General features: G+C 43.0%; 1 protein-coding gene across 4 annotated transcripts in view; it reads right to left on the bottom strand.

Moving 5' to 3' along the window:
* The window catches only part of ARHGAP22 (Rho GTPase activating protein 22), a gene marked incomplete at its 5' end in the record, with an annotated part of 121923 nt that overhangs the window by 5389 nt on the left and 95010 nt on the right, over window positions 1-21524 (bottom strand). For 3 of the 4 annotated variants that reach the window (XM_083866775.1, XM_083866774.1, XM_083866773.1), the window contains 4 exons: window positions 2215-2336; window positions 3269-3342; window positions 8231-8363; window positions 12035-12242. In XM_083866775.1, coding sequence (XP_083722901.1) covers window positions 2215-2336; window positions 3269-3342; window positions 8231-8363; window positions 12035-12242 — 537 coding nt within the window. Of the gene's footprint in view, window positions 1-2214; window positions 2337-3268; window positions 3343-8230; window positions 8364-12034; window positions 12243-17422; window positions 17544-21524 lie in introns of those variants that run through there. The other variant, XM_083866776.1, reaches the window with a different exon arrangement.

The following is a 21524-nucleotide window of genomic DNA, read 5'->3' on the forward strand; positions in this document are numbered from 1 at the left end:
CAACTCACCACAGCCTGTTTGCATGACTAGGTTGGACCCAGTTTCTTGGTCTGAACAGGCCCAGAGCTACTGCTTATTTGAAAAACCACAAATTTCAGCTCAGGCCTTCTGCTGTACTCAGTGTACAGAGAAACTTGCAGGAAATATGACATCTGCATTATACATGCACTTGCAGAAGGTGTACGGCAAGTGCAGAAAGTGCTTGCAATTATTTAAATCCACAGAAATGTGCTGCCACTGTTTTCCTGGAATGGAGCAGAGCATTATGAACTAATAGAGAACACTGCTTACTGAACCGAATACAAAGCACTTCCTACAAAAGAGGAAAACCTTTAGTTGAAGGGTGAATAAGCAATTCTATTTTTAAGTATTGCCTGAAATAGAGAATAAGGCAAACATACTCAGGGTTCAAGGCAAGAGCCTGATTATATTGATGAGTTTTTGACCTAACAGCAAGATGTACTGAGCTCACCTACCATTTCTATTTTATGTCTGTGAACGCAGGAAGAGAACTAAATATCTTGAAGATAAGGGCATTCTTAACAATTTAGCTGTCAAACTTTGTGTATTTCTATTTGAAACACATGGCTTAAATTTGAAGAGAGACACAATTGGAGTGCTTTGTGTTAACATCTCATTATCAGTTTATTTAGAAGATTCAAATTACCCTGAAGCTAAAAAACATTGAGTCTTTGCACTCCTCTGTTACTTTTATCTAACCAACCTCAACTAAATTCTCAACTAAAATAAAACATTGCCAATCCTGTTATGAGTATAATGATTAAGTCTAAAAATCCAACCTACACACCCCAATTTTTCTACAGTTCAGATCTGTGGCAATACAGAATTCTAGGTCAGATCACTGTAGTGTTTTTATAGGATGATTAGCAGAGACCCCAGCACCTGCACGTGTGCACCTACACACAGTACAGGCACCTCTGCCATCGGACGAGCTGCAGAATGAAATGCCCGAGGTGATCTGAACCCAAACTTGTCCCCAGTGCCAGCTGAGCAGAGAGCACGCTGCTGGCCAAGGCTGTGAGAGCCGTACCCGCTGGCCCGGTGGCCACTAGGGGAAGTCCCAGCATCGCACACAGGCTGAATTCAGCTGTCCCCACCTCCAGCACCGAATAACAGGCACTGCTCCTGCACTCCCTTCTCATCCCCGATTTTTGTACCTTCCGCACCTCCAGGAGAGGGAATCAGATTTGCCCTTAAATAATATGGTCCACATCTCTGTGGTAGGCTTCCAGTCCCTAAACTACTGTAATGTGTCAGGTCATGCTATGAAGTTGTCCTGTTGCCTTAAAGTGAGTTGTCATCGTGGGGGACATCTGCACATCACCTGTGAAGAGCTAAAGGCACTGCTGCTGCTAAGGCATGACAAGACTGACCTTCTCTGAAGGATTTGCATCACACAAAATACTACGTTAGCTGTTGCTTACAGCTAGGGAACAGAATCAGAGCCAAGTTCAGGCATCCTGGGCACAGCATCTCTATCTGTGCCTAATTAATTCATCAATTCTATTGGCAGGGTTTCCAAAATCTTATAAAACTTTATGGAAAAACCTTGCTAAAACTTTCACCACAGTAGTTGTGTTTCAGTGCAACCTGGGAGAGGAGCTGTATCCCAGCCCTAATGTCAGCCTGGCTTGATTCATATGAAAGCAAATAATTTTAAAGCTTCAGATTTTTTGAATTTTTTTAAATTCCAAATGCATTGATTTTCAACTCTGTTATTTTGATTCTGTGAAGTTTTGATCCATACAGTCTACTTAGAAGACAACACTTCTAAGACACTTCTAGTTATAGCCACTATGGCCCAGCCAGAAGAAGTACAGTCCTCTCCTCATGGCCTGGATGTTCTCTACAGGGAGCTGCATAACCACTGAAATGCACCAACACTAAATTATTGCAGTTTGGTTCTTAAGTGCAGTTCTGAAAAAACAGCTGAGCTTTCATTTTAACAATAGATTCAAAAAGAGTTTCAAGGGCTTGGAGGCATCTCCACATGGTAGAGAGGAGAGACACTCCCAGTCCAGTGGTGAGTGGGATAAGATGCCAACTAGAATGCCCCTCAAAGGCCCTGAGGAAAGGGATGGCTTGACTTGTTCTGACTGTGCAGGCAACTGATACAGCTACCAAGGAGTGTATGGCTTTCACTTACAACTCCAAATCACAGCTGCTGTGCCATCCCACCAGAACAGCACCCACCTTCCATCATGGTCACTGGATCCTCCATTTTGGGCCGCAGTATGTTTGGTCCAAATACTGTAGCCAGGTTCTGGACACTCATCTTGTTAATGCTGGAGTGAGCCTGAACTTCATCAAGGAACCTTGAAAAGCCGCCCCAGAAAAATCAAAGGAGGAGAGAATTCATAAGTAAGTCAGTTCTCAGACTATAAGCGTTCAGTTTAGTCCTGTTTTCATACAACCCTGACACCTGAAATGACTGAAGGAACTACTACAGGTTAGATATTCAGTATAGCCCTAGATCCCTCCTAGTGTATGAACCAGGGAAGACAGGATGTTTTCTGCTAAAAGTACCTACCTAGCAGGGACCAAGCCATCTACTGGATCAGGAAGGACAGATTTTTGCATTTTTATAGGAATTCTCAAATTACACGGATTGACTTTGGCAAATTTTCACTTACAGATATAACAGAAGTAGTAAGTGATCTCCTTGTCTGAGAACTAGCAGCCTGTGGAAAGAGCTTACTGCCTTGGCTTGAATCTAACAAAATACAGATCACAGAGTCATAGAATGGTTGGAGTTGGAAGTAGCCTTTAAAAGTCATCTCCTTCCAATCCCCAGATAAAGAGGCAGTCCAAAAACTGGGAAAATCAGCAGAGATGAAAGGAGACAAGGCTGTAGGGTCCCTGGTAATCCAAGAGGAAGCCACATCCAAACCAGAGCAAATGCCACACTGGCTTTTTTGACTGCATCTGCTACTCAGCTTGTGTCATAAAACTTCCAAGTGTGCAGTATCTGGAGTAAGTGTCTATCTTTAGTGGTCTGTAGGTGCTTCTGAAATAAACAATATATCATTCATGCCTGCTGCCAAGGCTGCAGGTGGCAGCAATTTGCTTGGCTGATCCTCTTGGATAAACCAAGAGCTTCCTTCAGGCAGGCTGCATTCACCTCCACATTTTTTAACTTACACTTAAGTGGTTTTTGAATATTCATATTTTCAGAGTATATTATTTGCATATAAGACAGTCCCACAAAACTTAGAGACTTTTCCAAGTGTTAATTAATTTCACTTACTTGCATATGTATTTGAGGAGGTTGTAGTTGGCTTGGGGCAAATTCTTCACCTGTTTAACCAGTTCCTGGGTACCCTGAGGGACAGGAAAAACAAGAAGCAGAGCTATTAATGTAAATTCTGGAAAGCAGATGTGACTTTCCTTTAGGACTACAAAGTCCTCTTTCCACAGCCAAATGCTGAACAACAGATGATAACACAAAGAGGCTTTGCTTTAGAAGAGGTGTCATCCAGTGTGTTGCGCCTTACCAAAAACCCAATGTCCAGAACTCAATTCAGTTCTCGGTGGAAATCCTCCTGTAAACTTTAATGGCTAATATAGAAACCTTCATTTAGTAAGGCCTGCCAGCCTTTAAAGCCTGCCCACTGGCATTGGTATCAGTGTACCAGCAGATATGCTTTTGCCTATTTGAAACTTGGAGGCACTGAGTGTGATGCCTTGAGTTTTAGCTTTCATATTTTCCAGATTCTGTACTGCATTAGTATATAACTCTGAACTTCATATACATTGTTAGCAAGTTCTCTTCCCAGTTCAGTTAGACAAAACAATCCTTTTCCAGCTCCAGAACCAAGGACACTGTTGCAGCTTCAGGCCCATAAACAACAGCGAACTGAGGAGAGCAATCTGGGAGGATGGGACTTCAAAACCTGAAGCTGTAATTGGTTAATGACAGTTAATGTCATTAACCCCAATATGTAGATAGACCAAAACTTATAAAAATGTGAAAATGTGTGATCTGTCATCCTTCTTGGGTGTAGCCTCAGCCAGGCTCTTATACTGCCCAAGGTGTATCCTTTGAAGACCTTTGTTCCTTTAACCCTTTCTAGCCTCTCTTCTAGGTACAGCCTCTCAAGGCATCAAGTGCAGTATAAATACAATGCAGTAATGCTCAGTTGAGCAGAGAAGAGTCTTTTTCTTAAAAAAACTAAATGAGTCAAATTCAGCTGCCTCCTTTTCAGTGATGTAGTTCCATCTGCAGTCATTCTGACCTGGGACTTCCTCACAAAATTTCTGTCTTTACAATAAAATGTAAGATGACACATCAGCTGAAGGAATGACTTAAGCCCCTGAAGCTACTTAACTCATCTAATGAAAACCTCTGACTCAGGAGGCTATTGTCCTGCCACAATCCCAAGTATCATTTGCTTGTTCCTGTCAATGCTGCTGTTGTCCTGGAGATTTGCTTATTTTTGGAGACAACTAAACCTTTTGTGGAAAAACAGATACCAAAGCATACTTAAAGAAGAGTGATAGCTGCTAACTAATGATGGAGAAATTCCAGAAGCAAATGGTTCCAAAAAGGTGCAGCTGAACATTCATTTCAAACTCTCCTTGAATTTTTAAGGACTGTCAGGAAGGGAATTCTGTTGGCCAAACTCCTGCAATGTATTCCTGATTTCTCTGGTCCAGACAAGTCAGAAAGATCCATAGAGCCTTCCTCCTTATAACTTTAAATATACAGGTACATTTTTATCCTGTACATCCCAGCATAAAAAAAAGTTCTCTAATAAAAACCTGAAACTTAAAATTCTTAAAAGCAGTAACCCCTTTATAATTCCTTAGCTTAAACACTGTGCTGGTTTAATGGTGACAGCAATGGAGATACCATTAAAAGGCCAGTCTCTTCTGAAAATCTCAATCCCTTTTTAAACTTCTAAAAATTTTTTCATCAAGCACAGCTGCTACTGATGTGAAGATTAAGGTCAGCTGTTCAACTTTCAAGTGACAAGTTTGAACTAGGTGAGCTAACAGACCTAATTCCATCTTGAATTTTGCTCTGTAACCCAATGTGTTTCAAAGATGGAAATGAGAATGGTATTTGGTGCTATATTTCAGGTGCTCTGAATTTAAATGCCATTGGCTCCACTGGATGTAAGAGAAAACTTTGGAACAGAAACTTAGGCAGATGTGAACAGCAGGAAACATGACCTAAAGGTAAAAGATGCTACCTGAAAGAAAAAAGAGTTCAAAAAATTTATAATCTATGCTTTGTCACAAGGAATCTCAGGCACAGCATTACACAGAGAGTATCTTTAAATTCATTGAAGTACCAACACCTGACAGGTAAAAAAAAAGCTCTCTCCTAGTGCAGCATTTATCAGCTCTGCCAGATTTGTCCTTACCAAGGCCTGGCCAACAGAAGGCAGAGGCTTAGCCTAGAAACACCATAGTGACAGCGCAGAGGAAAACACAAGCTTGAAACCTCTGTAGTAGCAAACATCACTGATCATTGCCAATGGCTGCAGCCCAGCAAGCAATAGAAGCACTGTACTGTTATTTATCATGGGATTTTGCAAAAATATCTCTTACCTCCTTGAAAATGCTGCTTTCCAATGAATGATCCCAAACCCAAGGATTTTGCAATGTGTGTAACAGATCAGCAGCAATTCAGAGCTTCTAGTTTGGCTGGAAAACTAGCAACACTTTAGATGTTCATAAAAAATTCAGATGCCTCTTTAAAAAAACACTTGAAACCTTGTGTTTTGTCCACTGAATTGCTGTGTGCATGTCTAGAGTACAGGTAGTAGTGAAAGCTAAAATACCACCATGTCAAGGCAGCTCAGACTCATATGAGTTTTTAGGCTTTTGAAGATCTGTCTTGCTCTAAACTTTAAAACTCTCCTTCCAATCAGCTGGGATCAGAATCAAATCTTTTTTAATGCTGCAGTCCTAATGAAATACCTGGAGACCTCAGCACCAGCCAAGGTCTCTGTTAATGACCCTGTTTGCATTCGAACACCAGAGATCAGCTGAGTGCAGAATGAAGACGAAAAGCAATTTCAATAAAAACCTAGGGCTGTACTGGAGCTAGGCCAGGTTAATAATCACCACAATAATTCCTATCCATAGTCACACTGTAGCAGCATGAGGTGCTAACAATTTTATCTCAAAGGCTGTCTTGCTGTAAGCAGTTCTGGGATTTTTTGGTGTGAGGTGAGGGTGGCCATACAAAATTAAAATTATGTTAAGAGTCCAAAAGTCTCGTTCAAAACTTTCAAGTGAAAAATTAAAAGAAAACAGAACTTCAAATTAAACCAGTGCAATTACATGTTGTTTCAAAATACTTTTACAAAATAAAACATTTTATTTTTAAATTCCCTGCTTACCATTACGTGTTAAAAATCATGGTTTCAATGAAACCACGTTTCTGAGGGGGATTTTCCATGTGGGAGGTGAGTTAGGCCCCACAGGCTACGTATGACTTTGTGCTGCATTCTGCTCCACGTGCTACTGTGCACGTACAGCCTCTCCACCCCTGGTGTGTGCACTCCACCTTCCTTTCTGAAAAAGGTAAACAGCCCACGTTGAGGTTCCGGGTTTCCCTGACAAAACCAAAATTGCTTATGTTTACAACAGCACCTTAACAAAACAACTCTGTGCTATGAGCAGTGCCATATTTTGTCAGTGTTCATTTTGGCTGCCTAGTGATCCCCACTGCCCTTCTAATCTAAAGAGAATTCTGCTCTACAAGTCATTTGAGTCTGACCTTGCTCACACAGATGTTGCTTCCCAAACTGCTGCAGCCTGTGCAGACAAAATCAGGCAAACGATGTAGTTAATAAGATGAGCAGTGATGTACAATTATGTTTGCCCAATTTGGCAGTGTCTCTACTCTTGTGCAATAGTGCTTAATGGATCCGAAACTTCCAAGTCTGCACATCTCATGACCAAAGTGAAACCAGCTCCACTGCCTTAGAAATGCTGTTTCTTGTGACATAACCACTCTGGGGTCTGTAACGTGGCACCCTGCAGGGATGCCTGAGTTCACCTAGGATAAGGCAGAAAATGAGTAATAGTCACACATGTCTACCTATTAAAATATAACACTGGTGCACTGGCACCTTGATGAGACTGTGTCCAGAATGCAAGTATCCACCTGTGGTAACATGCTGTGTCATGCACAGAAATTTGCTTTCTCACAGGTGACTAGAGGTTACATTGTTTGAGTGTTATTTGCCTTTTAACCATAAAAAGCTTACATTACCACTTATGATACATTTGATGCATGCAAACAAGCATCTTCCTGTGGGCATCATAAAGGGCAACCTCCACAGAGCCTTCTGCTACTTGAACTGAAAGTGAACCCCAGACTCACATTGACTAAAAGTTTTTACAAATCCTGCCAAAGACAAGACCACACACAGAAAAGGGACAGAACTGTGGACCACAACTTACAAGCCCTCAGGCTTTTGCTTCTTTAGCAAAGAAAAGTCACAAGTAACAGCCCTTGCAGCTTCTTTAAATTTCTGTTCTAGAAGGTGGCACCCACATCAAACCAGACCTAACATGCCTTTGCAATCTGCAAAGGACTTAGGGAGCACCACAATATGGATGAAAGAGATCAATCAAAGAGATTGTAAATTATCCTGTTCCATGACTGCCACAGACTTTGTAGTTTTTGTCAGCCCTTTCCCTTGCCTGGAAACCAAAGAGAAGAACATTGTAAGAAGGCTCTGGCAAAGTATTCATAGCATTATTTCCCCCATTCTAGGATAAGATCATAGCCTGCCCTCTCATAGTGCCTTTCCTCTAAGAAATACATAGACCATTGCACTGATCAGTGTCTCATCCATGAAAATCTTTGGGAAGGAGAATATACTGTTCTGATATATAAAGTGGAAAACACAAAGGGAGTGACTCCATACAGCTTATTAGTGAGTGAACAGCAAAACTGGGAAAGGAACCCAGATTTCCTCCTACCTTGCATCTCTTGCCAATTATGCTACACAAGAGCTTTGCTCAGAAGAAAGAAGCATCAGGCTACAATACTGACTTTTTTTAAGCAGCAGCAGCCTGTGATAACAGCACCCCATTCACAGCTTCAGGAAAATTCAGGGAAAGGTTCCCAGGGACTTAATTTAAGACTTGATTTAAATCAAGTTTGAAGAGATGAGGAAAAATCCTGTACTACATTGACTCTTGGGAACATCCTCTGAGGAGGCAGATTAGAAGGAACACTGACCTCTCCCTCATCTTTTGAGAGCAGCTGTCCACAAGAAAGAAAGTCTTCGTATTTGGCAAAGGGGATGACAGGCTCTGGCAGCTCTCGAAGGTAAAGCTTCAGGAGGGACGCCACAGTGTGAACATCTGTGTTGCTGCAATAGAGAAGAGGGAAGGAAATTTAGAAACCCACACTACCTCAAAGCTTGATGCCTTTCATTGGGGGTACATCAAGGTCCCTTTTAGGGACAGGGACAAAGTAGGCACGTGGAAGGAAGCTCTTCTGCCAGTCATTGGTACTAGGCAGAAGGTCTGTCTGCCTGGGAACAAGGGAAATCTCCATCCTGTCAAGACAGAAATGCACCTCAGGTAACACAGGCACTGGAAGGGATATGCCCACGATACTGCTTAAGGCAGGGACGCTATGGTTCCTCTGCCAGTGTGGACCAGGAATATGAGGAATAGTCCAGGGAAGTGCACAGTGATCACACAGCATTGACAACAGAGGTCTGCATCCCTATTCCGTGAAACGTAAAACTCTGAGCCTCTCACTGATCCTTTCTGATACTCTCCCCAGCCAGTAAGCACACACATACAGCTGATGGGCTGGGCTCCCACGTGCCCTGGTCAGTCATTCAGACAAAATGGAGGAAGCTGTATTTCCTCCAGGTCTCCTCTATTGCCCTTTGGTATGGCTGCCTGGCTTGTAGTATCTGGAATTTCCTAGCCCATCTGTTATGACAGGATATCAGCTTTTATTTTCTCTCCCAATCTAGGAACTTCTTTTTCCTCTTCTTTCTCCTTTGATTTAAAGTTGGGGTTGAGGTGTCAGATCCCATGATGAAGATGAACCCTTTCCAGCTACCCGGCTTCTGGTGTATGGTGATAAATTCAACCCAATTCCAATTCCAATCCCTCATTCCAATTTTCCTGTGATACAACATTGGTACAACGTTGCAGATGACCTCCTCAAAGGTTTTGACTGTTGGAAGTCTAAACAGATTCTATCACCAGCTCCTCCCTACCCACCATTGCCCTGACAGTCTTTAAAGAATTCTGAGAAAAACATATGAGTGAACACTGGGCAAGAGAGTTTCAAATCCTCTCTTCTTTCCAAAAACTGAATCTCTTCTACTTAGTATGTTTCTTTTTGGAACACACAGCTAAAACAAAACTGGAAAAATGACAACAGGAAACTGTCAGCAAGTACCACTTACTCCTAATCCTGCTAATGCTATTCCTATTAAACTGCTCCATCATATTTGAGAATATCTCAGTTTCACACAGTTGTTTTCTTTAGTTGATTACAGTGTTTCACAAATGAGATCAGTACTCTGATTCTTTTTTTCCTTTTAGCATGGATATTCAGGCATGGATGGTGGATCTGACTATCACTGAGAAGCAGAGCCCAGAAAAGAGCTTCAGGGCCACTGGCTGCAGTAACTGATTCATCCACGATGCCATATGAAATACAGCCAGACTTTCAGTGGCATGAAAGTGCAACAGGAGCAGACTGCTGTAAGTGCTTCCAAAACAGCAACACCTAGCCTTTCTTAAGAACATTGGAAAATAATGCCTTTTAAAAATCAATATTTTAATTGCCAGTCATCACAAAGGTTTGATCCACCATGGGGAAGGCAGGCTATAAGCACTGGGATATCACTGTAGTTACAAAAGACACCTAAAAGCACTGACTGCAGCTGGGAAATAAGAAAAGATATTCCTTTCACTGCACCTGGTTTGGAAAGAAGCATAAGGATTTCACACTTCTGCTGCCAAGCTATCCCAGGCCATACAGAGATAAATTACAGCTACACACAGAGAAAATTATGGTTGCTAGGAGGAGAAGCGTTTCATTTAAACAGAGTGAAACTGCCTCTCCCTTACCGCTGTCTGTGACTACAAATATGTAAGACAGGCTGTATGTATACATTGGGACATGGTGGAAAGAGCAAAAGGCAATAACTGGGACACCCTCAACTTTCCACTGCTCAGTAACTGCATTACACACTGACTACACAAAATGCAGGCATTCCTTCCTGGAGGTCCTTAGTGCCTCTCTTAAAGGGGAGACTTAGCACTGATCTATTTATTTAGCCAGTGGAAATGCCTGTGGAAATAAAGGTGCTTTCTGCACCTGAGGTGGTAAGGCACTGGAAAAGCTACCTAGAGAAGCTGTGGATGCCCTATCCTTGGAAGTGTTCCAAGTCAAGTGGAATAGGCTCTGAGCAACCTGATCTAGGGGAAGGTATCCCTGCCCATGGCAGGGAGCTGGAAGGAGATGAACTTTAAGATCCCTTCCAATCCAAATCATTGTACAATTGTATTTTGCTTTAAAACTGCTGGGTGGAGGCTTGGTTTATCTATAAAAATGAAGTTAGATAAGGCTAAAGTAAAACATGAAATTGAAACTTCTAACTCCTAATTCATTCCTTCCATAGATACTCCTGTTCCAGAGTGTAAGCACTGAATTAAGATAATTCTAATTCTGAACTAGAACACCCAGACATTCAATTAAAAATACAAAAGTGTTGTTTAGGAAAAGATTAACTGAGACAATTTGATGATTTCAAACTCATTTTTTCATGAAAATATTTCTAAATGTTTGACACTTCCATTTAGGGAGCAAATACTGTTTGTGGTTAGGAATCAAAGAAAGGAGGATGGGTGGTCTGGGAAGCTGAGGGAAGGGAAGAATTAGAGGAATGTTCCAAATAAACTCTAAAGATATACTTCCCAAGATGAGACCAAACACTGTTTCTGCCCACGCAGGAGACAGTGCTAGCTCTTCCTGCAGTGGTAGGCAGGGAAGGTATTGGCAATGTTGAGACTGGCTGCAGGTCCAGGGGAAGCTGTCCCCCAAGGTTAATATGTTGGCAATACAGCATATGCCACCAGCATCACCTGGAAAAATGAGACTAGTGAGTTCTAGCACGAAATGGTGCCAGCCCTTCAAGACAAGATCCCAGATCTGACCTCATTTATGGACCTGTGGTAGGAGATCAGACCAGATCTACACAATACCCTCGGATCCAAATATCCCTCAAGTTCAAGGTCTCTGTTAGGGTCAAGCCTTATTTCACAAAGGGCTATTAAGCTTTGCACAATGCTGACCTTCACTCCAAGCAGGATGTACATATGACAGAGTGGATGAAATGTTAGCTACAGGGTAAGGACAGCATTTGCCTGGAAGGGCCTTGACGGCATCCACCTTTCTGATCATCTGACTGCCTGAGGGCCAATGTAGAGGCAGCACAGCTGAGAGCTGCCCTTCCCCTTGCTGCCCTTGGATGGAGCACTCAGAGACAGAGACTCCTCCCATGGGAAATGATATTAAGCTGAGTCTCTACAAAACAGCTGCTGGCATAACAGCCAGGTAAAACATGACAGGTGCTGGTGACTACTCTGAAACCTGGTGACAAAGGAAGAGTCAAGATATTGCTCCAGGCAGATGTGCTGGGAGAATGCAACATCTGAAAGCAGGAACATCACCTAGTTCACCTCTGTCATAGCCATTTCTGTGATGGGATCCCACCAACTGCTCAGTTTGCTGCACTCAAATCTGGCAATGCTTTTCATTCAACATGTGTTTAAGCTGAAACATTGAAGGAGCTCCACACAGATCAATCAGCTTTGGTCCACCTCTGAGCTGAATAAAGGCTTCCACAACCACCACCATGCAGGAGGAAGCTCCATCAGCACTTTCAAACAGAGAGAATGATGGTATGGAAAGAGCACATAAGCAAGGATTGTCACTGCATGGATACTCCTGGCAGATTTTACATGTCACACATACACCAGCCTGAATTTGGTGGTGTCAACTCACCTGTCAAACAGGGGTTTCTCTCCACAGTCAAAAGAATCCTGCAGATCTTTGACGAGGTTGGCTTGTCCCGGCATCCGAAAGAGCCCCTCCTCTGTGAGGCCTCGCTCCCGAATAAAGTCCACACACTGTTCCACCAGCAGGGGAGCCAAGCGCTGGCCATACTTCCTCTCGTACTGTACCGTGTCCTCCAGGCGCTGCCCGAAGATCCCTGACAGCAGAGAGCAAGAGAGACATCTGGGTGTCAGCTTAAACTCTTCCTGAGCTCTTGCTTGGGGCACACAAGGAGGAAAGCTTTCACTTGGAGGGGGCAGCCTTTGTGAAGGTCCAGTTTCTAACAGACTCTGAAGAATAAAGCTATTTTAAAAAACAAAGAATTACATGATGAATATTTTTTTTTCTGCTTAACAGTACTTCAAACTATCCTCTGCCCTAAGCTGGTTTATATCTCATACACAACGAAGGTGGGGTTAAGCTTATGTTTACGGTTATCCATGGCTGTGGTCCTCAACCTGGGAGACACTTTCTATTTCTTTTCCTTTAATTAACTTGTTGAATGGAAATTAAAAATAAATAAAAACCAGTAAAATCATGCAGAACCCATTGCCTTTCCTACTAAAAAGCATGTGCTGTACTCCCTGCATCTTGAAAATATCAGAAGCACCATATTCTGTAAAGCCAGACTGGCTTAGGTTAATTCTTCAGTCAGATCTACTGTAGACATGTATCATTAAGTATGAAGCACTACCTGTTTCTTGGGGGAGTGAGGAGCTCCTGGCCAATACCAGCTACTGGCATCAGATCTTTTGGCAATGCAGAAGAGGCTCAGGCTGTAAGAGCCAGAGGTCTTAGTTCAATCCCTACCACTAGGAGACTACTCCATCTAAAGGACTGCCATTGAGTTCAGTCCTGAAACTCTAATTCTAAAGAGGATAGTATCCAAGTTAATCATGTTTTGGCAATAAAAATTCAGTAAGTGAGGGAATCTCAGAATCCCAGATTCTACTCCCAGAATTTCAGAATCTACTCCCAGAATTTCAGATGACACCAGACCAGAGCAAGAAGGAAATTCCATGCAGGGATTTCTCAAAGCTACAAGAAGTTTTATACAGATACCAAGGATCTTTAGATCATTCATTCAGCACTCAATTAAACCTGCAGGTCTGGAAAAAAAAAAAAAAAAAAAAAAAAAAAAAAAAAGGCAGTATGCAATATTGGAGTCACACTGTTTCACACCCAATAGCCAGAAGCAGTGTTTAATACTTGCACATCTGTGCTCATACCAGGCCAGAGAATTTCTGATGGCTCTACTTACCTTCCCCCACTAGTGACCATGTCTTCCTTTTTTTTTGTTAGTGCCGCATTCATGAGAGGCTGATAACTCCTGGTAGGACATTCCCTAACCACTGATCACTGCTCGTCATAGGAGACAACATGGCAAACCATACCTGCCTTCTATACTCAGTCCAACCCTGCTGAATCCGCCATTAAACCTCTCATTATCAGTTTCAACTCATTGAATGGAAGTTGCAAGAAGAATCCCGAAGTCCAATTTCCTTTCCCTGCCTGTTTGTTACACATCAGAAGACAGAAACTTTCCTTACACCACAGCCTACACAACTGCATTACATTATCAAAGCCGGAGGGCCATGAAAAGTCTCAAAGGAAATTCCCTCATCCTGGCAGGAGGGCATGCCCTGGAGCATGGGAGTGACTTATCCTTATCACTGTATATACTGGGTTTATTGCAGAATAAAGGTTTTACTAGTTCCTATTTCTAATCTCTTTGCATTTTCACTGAGTTGGGTGTCTCTGAAGTCAGTTTCTAGGATAGGGAATCTCTTTCTGCTTTTGCACAGATTGCTTTATAATCGCATCCTGTAGTCCCTGCTGTCATGATAGGGCATATCTATTTCCTTAAAATGATACCTGTTGTCCACTTTTCTAGATGCAAGACATATAAATTCAGGGAGGTCAGGATGTGGCACGTGTCAGGGCAATAGCAGCCCTCTTTTCTCAAAACCCTACTTGCTGAATCTGTTTCCTAATGGGTCTATCTAGGGAAAACTCTGGGAATGAGGTAAATGCCCTGCTTTCCCCAGGGAAAAAGCACATATACAATGTTCTTCCATAAGCTCGTGTTCTGATGTTCTACACTTAACTCAGACCAAGGACAAAGGCAGTGTCAGACACACAGAAGCAAGCACACACACAACAACCATATGCATGATCTCCACTGACGAGAATCTACTTTTCCCCAGCATTCCCTGGTCTGTGCTCAGCACCATCTCTAATACATTTCAGGTAACATCAATCCTTGCCTTCACAGTCAGCTTGGATCACAACAGCAGTAGCTTTCTGTAGGTGCAATCTACCTGTGAGTGACTTCTGGAGACAAGTGGACTACAGTCAAATAGAGACCACCAACACAGAGATTAAGGAATGTGATGCTGAGGTAACAGAGATAGAAGACTTGAGACTCAGATGGAGCAGCAGATGGACCCTTCACAAACACAGTATCACCATTACTGCAGGTGTCTCCTGCACAGCCAGATGCTGGGGATCGCATCTTTCTTCCTCACACATTGAGGTCATTAATTTTTCTCCTTGATGAAAACAGCAATCTTTGTAGGAAATAAAGGCATGGAAATATTCTTATAGTGCAATATTCTTCACCTCCCTCCAGACCATTTCAAATAAATAACAAGAAAAAACAGGCATGAAACCAGACATGACTGAGGAAGAAGATGATCTGCCTATCACAGGATGAATGAAAGGAGCTGGCTCAAGCATGGGTTTCTTCTTGTGGGACAGTGTCTGGTGAAGAACTGTGCTAGTGAGATCACACAGTCTGCATAGGTCATTTTTAGGTAGGAATAAGACTCAAACTATTGCCAGGGTGAAAGACTTCTCTCAGCCCAGCTCTCTCGGCTGCCTCCCACCCTGGTCTGGCAGCCCCACCCTGACCCAACTCCAGTTGCAGACTTATGCCTTTCTCCCTCCCTTGAACTTGAACCCTAATTTTCCAGAGAAGCATTAGAAGGGATCAGCACAAAATATTTCATCCAAGCTAAGTCCATTGCTAACTGCAAGTTTCCCTTTGTTACATTTTTCAGTTACACTGCAGCTCCATGCTTTTTCTTTCTCTCTATCCTACTTTTTTTTTTTTTGCTGAGCCACATACAAGGGCCACCACAGATGCTGCTCAGAAGAAAGACTGCAGCCAGGCCAAGTCTTTTGGCAGTAAGAGCATTATGGTTGATGCTAAGAGAGAAAAAGCATAGAGTAGCAGTTAGTGGGACTGGAAAGCTGGCCTTGGAGAAATTGTTCTGTGCAGTGGCTGCAGAACTTGTCCATGGCTTAGAAAAGAAAAGAAAAATAGTGTTAAGAGAAAGAGGAAGCGAAGAGCTATTTATGGAGTGGGGCTGCAAAGGGACTGTCAAAGAGAAATTTGAGATGCTAACAGTTCCAGGCTTGCAGAAATCTTTCATGTGGGAATCTGCTGGGGGACCTTGATGAAGTTCAGGAGAATCATCCCTTGGACCCTCTCAGTCACACAGGCAACAGACTTAGCAGATGTGCCTACTTCAGCCTCTCAGTGCCACACAGGGCAAACTGGTGTCCTGTGGCTCTGTATCAATTGTCTCATTTCTCTCAGGTCTCAGCACTTGTAAAAGTGATGTCAAATGTCCCTGAAACTCTCAGAATGACAACACCTCCAGTTTAGACAGGGATGGCCCTGCCTTGCAAGGAGAAGCAGTGTGGAGCCAGTCACACACAGCCTCATCCGCCAGCTCCTCAAGGCACAGGCCTGTTTTTAATCACTGGGCCCTGCAGCTCAGACTGAACTTGGCAGAGCTTCACTCCATTTGATGATCCCGCTGGAAGACATTAAAGTCTTTTTCTTCATTCTAAAGAAGAGCCAGCCACACTCCAGACAGAGTTAAGCTAGAAATAAAGCCAAAAGTTTACTAGCAACCTAAGGGTTAACTTTCCTTGTCATACTCTTATCTATAGCCAGGCCCTTTTGTTTGGTTTCAAAGCAGAAGAAAACCTCCAGCATGCCTGGAACCACATCCTTAATCTCAGAAAGATTCAAGAGATACTAAAAAAATGAGCTCGCAGAGCTACAGAATTTCTTTCCTCTACTCCAACAAGCTGCCTCTGTTCTTTAAAGATTTAGGTGACTCTTTGTGGAAAAAACAAGCCAGGAATGATGTACTGACTAAGACACAGACAGGCTCTCTGTCCTGGCCTGAACAGCTCACCCACCAGCTCCAGGCATACAAAGCCTATACATTCAGCTATGCTGTCCAGACATGCAGTGGGGCAGGAAAATATATGCTCTCTGCTACATTTTTCCTCATCAGAGGCTCTGATTTCAACCTAAATAAACTAAAGACAAAGATAAAGTCAGTTTTTTGAGTAGGTTTTCTTCATACGGAGGACTAAGGACTCTACATCTACTTAAAGTGTGAAAAGTCCAGGCACGCCTACGTCAGCTGTACGCACAGCTTACTCCACACACGTTCAAAGATGTGTGGGAAGATAATCAGGCTTACACCTGGATGCTACTGTACAACAGCACATACACCCACATACAGCACATACACGCATGTGGTGCCTCACAGACAGGCAGCTTATGGATATAAAGGTTGTGTACGTGCTCACCTGCACAGGTAAGTGCCTGCTTTTACCTTCCCACTTTCATGCTTAAGTTCCCATTTATCTGTCCCTCTCACACATGAAAGCGCTGAGAAAAAATCACGGGCAGACATTCAGAAATGCATATGCTTCCACAGCACAAAACACACACAAATCTTTAATTTGTTTCCCCTCCCCTAGCCCACCCAAGCACACACTACGTGAATTAGTGCAGCAGCAACATAAAAAGGAGTTTCATGGTAGGAGCCATATGTAGCTAAAAAAAGATAGTCCCAAACAACTAAACAATCCAGCCAGCAAAAGAATGCAAAAATAGGGCGGGGAGGGGGGGAAAGGAAGCAAAAGACAATTAGGAATCAAGAAAATTTGACAAAATTACTTGCTCAGAGTCACACACAAATGGGTCTGTGGTACAACTTGGTGTCTTCTGACCCCGTACCCAGAAAGAGCAGTGTCCATGTACTAGAAGTTGATTGCTCTCATCCACATACATCCATTTAAATATACAAAGAGAAATACCTCTCCCCAGAACTATCTCTACATGCTACCTTGGTATCCAGTAGTTTTTTTGGCCACAGACTGTGCCCTCCCCACTCCTTCCCCCCTTGTAAAGTCAGCTCCTATTTTAGATTCTCAGCTTCTGTCTAAGGCTACACTTAAATCTCTGCTCTTCCTCTAGCAAAAGGAAACCACAACAAATCTAAACTCTGGAAAATCATCTCATACCTCTCGTTCTTGTGCAGCACTCCGCTACATGACAGGCGCTGAGCTTCAAGCAGAAACCAGGCAGTGTCAGACAGCAGGAGCGGCAGAGAAAGAAAGTCCTGACTTCAGGCATCAGACACATTCTGAGTCCCAGCACTGGCAGCTTTCCATTCACCCAGCGCTACAGAGCACGGCGCAGCCGATCTGCCCTGGGAGATAATCTCGGCAGCACATCTGGTCTTAGCTCCACAACTCGGCATTAATTATGACTTGTGCAGAAAGCATTTGAAATACCCAATAGGATGCAGAGCTCCCCGGCTCGCTCCGCACGGGGAAGGAGAGAGGAGAAAGACAGGCAGGTAGGGTCTTGCCCACCCTCGAAGCAGCCGCCAATGTAAACAGCAGCTAAGTATAGGTCACAAGTTTTAACAAAGGCATCCCCCATCGGCTCTGTAATATATTCATGCTCTAATTGCTTGTCAGATCTATTCTAGATAGCTGGAAAAGCTGAGCAACAGTTGCTGTCTGCATGCCACACTTGGGATCCTTCCTGATACAGGCAATATGACTGTGCTGCAGGCAACCTGGTGCCCTGGTCGGGCCTCCCATCTGCTTTCAAAGCTCCAGAAGCAGAAACCTAGTTTTGGAGGGGAACATTTCCCCACAGTAGCCTTAGTATGTCTGAGGGTACCTCCACAGCTCTGGGACATGTTGAAAAGTCTAACAAAGCTTAGGAAAAGCTACACTCCCTGACCTGTGCAGGTTTTTTGGTGCTTACTGCATGTGAGAGAGAATCTGCCTGAATTATTAGCTAAGCTAAACAACGGGTAGAGGAAGGCACTACAACAACTCCTTACAAGCACTTTACTTGCAGGAAAACATTCTCCCCCACCCTGGCCCTCAGCTCCTGCTCTCAGGGTAAGAAGCATGTCATTAACTAAAAACGCTTACCATGCAATGCCCTGTGCAGTTATACAGAGGTCAGGCCTCCATCCCATTCACAAAATGCACTCATGTGACTGCAGATCTACAGCAGTTACCATGCAAAACCCTTGCACCAGGCTTCTGACTAATTTTATCACTATTAGCTAAGTTTTCTCTCTCTGCAGGGAAAAACAACAACAAAACCTGTCCTCAGCTGCTCATCTGCTTCTGCTGTTGAGATGTCTGTGGTCACTACCTAAAGCACATTCACCTGTTCTTAGTGACCCAGCCCTTGCTTAGCTACACTGTGGCCCTGTGTGAACACACATGTCTAAGAAGATACTGATGCAGCAGACAAGCTATGAGATTCTAGTCAGTGAGACAGACAGTGTTGTCCCACAACAAACCTCTATATTCTCTGTTTTGACCAAAAGCTCCTGAGGAAAAGAGTGTCTCTCACCATAAGCAAAGGCAATACCAGGGTCAAAAGCTTCAGTTCTTGAACGTGGTGAGACTCTTAGAGCTGTCATGAGCAGGGCCAGAAGTTGGGACTTTGATGATCCCTTCCAAACTAAAATATTCTGTGACTGGCAAGACAGTAAGGTATTCCTTAGCTATTAAGGTATACCCTAAGCAGCATAGTACTGCACAGCTAAACACCAGAAGTCCAGTCAGTACACTAGACAGTATTTAAAGCACACTAAAGATTATTTAGAAAGTAATGGAAATCCTTAAACCAAAGGTTCAAATGAGGTCCTGAGCATTCTTCACCCTTTTATTATCCTCTCTTCTCTTGTGGTGAAGCGAGCAGGCTGCTGGTTAGGGAAAGCCTACCCACAATGCTAACTGGTGAGCAGGACAAATCTGCTTTTAAATGGTTGAGACACCACCAGAATTTCTGGCACTACTGGAATAATACCTCAAATATTTCACATCTGCTAATAACATCATGGAGCCTAAGACTCAGTGTTTGGGATGGGAGCACAGGAGATAGCAAATACAGACTTATTCTTCCATTCATTTCTCCATTTCTGTTTTCCATCTCTCAAAACACGGGAACAAGAAGGTATCCAATTAAATAGAAAGTCATGCCATTTCACATGGATATTGTTATACCCAAAATATAACTAATCTGTGAAATTCACAGCCTCTCTGTGCCCAAGGACACAGCATGACTCAAAGCATGATCAGACTTCAGCAGAACTTGCAATGCTATGAGATGATGAAGCTGATGCAAACTCTTCTCCAAAGAGTAAACACAGCTCTCTGGTGAGAGAAAAAGCTGGAGCACATGCTTGTTCACATAACATCAGAACTAAAGTAGAAAATGCCAGCTGCTTCTGTGTTGTTCCCTGCACAAGGGAACTCTGCAGCTCTAGGTGTCCTGTGATTGTGCTGCACACTCCACAAGTAGCACCTGTCTTACATGAAATTCTCAATTATTTTAAAAACATGGGGTTAAAATTCATGACTTAGACTATGGAATATGATGAGATTGGAATAAAAACCTCTCTCTCTATATATATATATATATAAAATATTTTCCTTTTGTGTTTTGAATTTGCACGTCACACTTGGATCCTGCTTTCTCTGTTAACCACATTTGTCAAAAATGAAATCCAAGGTTCACACATAATCACTGGATTGCAGGGGCTGCAGACTCCAGGAGTGTACTAGATACTGCAGGAAAAGCAATATAATCCAAATAATTTGCCACACTGCAAATATAAATTTCATCAAAGTTTTCACCTGGAGATCTCCCTACACACACATGCCAAGGAGAGAATGAGTAATGGAGACTGAACTCCTTCCTTCCTCAATGGTGTAAAGTTGTTTAACTGTAGAAAAGTTTAGCAGTTCTTATTTTCTAAAAAAAAATTTAGGATTATAAAATCGTTCAAACATTACACCTTCCATGAACTTGCTGCTGGGGAGCTGGAAGCATTTTCTTTCCCATTGTCATTGCAGGGAGAGAGCCCCAGCACTGCTCTCATGAACTAGCATCACTGCAGGAATTCTGTGGCAGGTACCACAACACTTAGAAAGCATCCTGCCTTTACATATCACTACAAGCCTGTATTGGCTGGAAAGTTCACTACAGCTCACACCACCTCTGAAAATCCAGGCATGTTTCAGGCTTGGCATCTAACCCAGGTGAAACTCAGTCTCAGTCTGGTTGCAACAGACAGGAGTGGTGAACCTGCATGAACTCAGAGTATTTCTCCTGATCTCTGACTGTGAGCAAACTTGTTGGCTTGCACAGCTCCAGCAAGTACCCATGGGGTGTGTGTATTTTTAGACGCTGGCTTAGAGGATTAGCTAATATACAGGTACACTCAGGCAGATCTGAGGGACCTCAGATCTAGGAAATTGCTCTGTTTGTACAGAAAGGGCCTAGTATCAACATTAGAACCATAGCTGGAGTTCCCTATTTTCCAAGAAGGTTGAACCTTGTACAGATTCATTTTTTAACCTAGGTAAACCTGGGCACTTGAATATCTTATCTGCTGAAAGCTGGCAGTGAACTGGCTAGAGGTGATCAGCCACACAGCTGAACCCAGCAGGAGAATCTTCAGCACTAATGTCTTCTGTACAGAAATTTTCCCATTTCCTCTCTCTCCAAACACTTTGGTCAGATCCTTCTCTCAACAAAATTATGTCCCCACATCCCTCCCCTAATCTGGACTGGGGTCTCAACCCTTACTGGTGAAATTAAATCTTTTGAGGATAAACAGGCTTCTGTTTGCTGACTGATAAAACAGTTCACTCTGGGTTAAAGATTTGCAAATAGCTATGCTCACCTTTCTACCACAGTAGATTCTTCTTTACCTGTGTGATGTGTCTTCCTATCTCTCTAAAATATGCCAGGAAAGGAACTGACTAAGCAGCACTGTAAAATTACCCAGTGATGGACTGACCAGTTTATGCTCCAAATGGAGATTGTAACTGTGCTCACAGAGAAAAGATGATAAACAGACCTAAACACCACTTGACCACAGCATTCTGAATCCACAGTCAACCTCGTGTTTATTGCTCTATTTCTCTCTAAACAGAGGCAAGAGCATTTAGAGAACAAAACATCAAGAGCAGCAAAAAATGCCTTTTAGCAAGCATTGGGACCAACATGCCCAGGACAACTTTGTTCTCCCCACAGCCTAAGATCATATTTTACAGAATTTTTTACTTACTGACTCTTGCA

Source organism: Zosterops lateralis, assembly GCF_965231275.1.
Source record: "Zosterops lateralis genome assembly, chromosome: 8".
NCBI classification, from domain to species: domain Eukaryota; kingdom Metazoa; phylum Chordata; class Aves; order Passeriformes; family Zosteropidae; genus Zosterops; species Zosterops lateralis.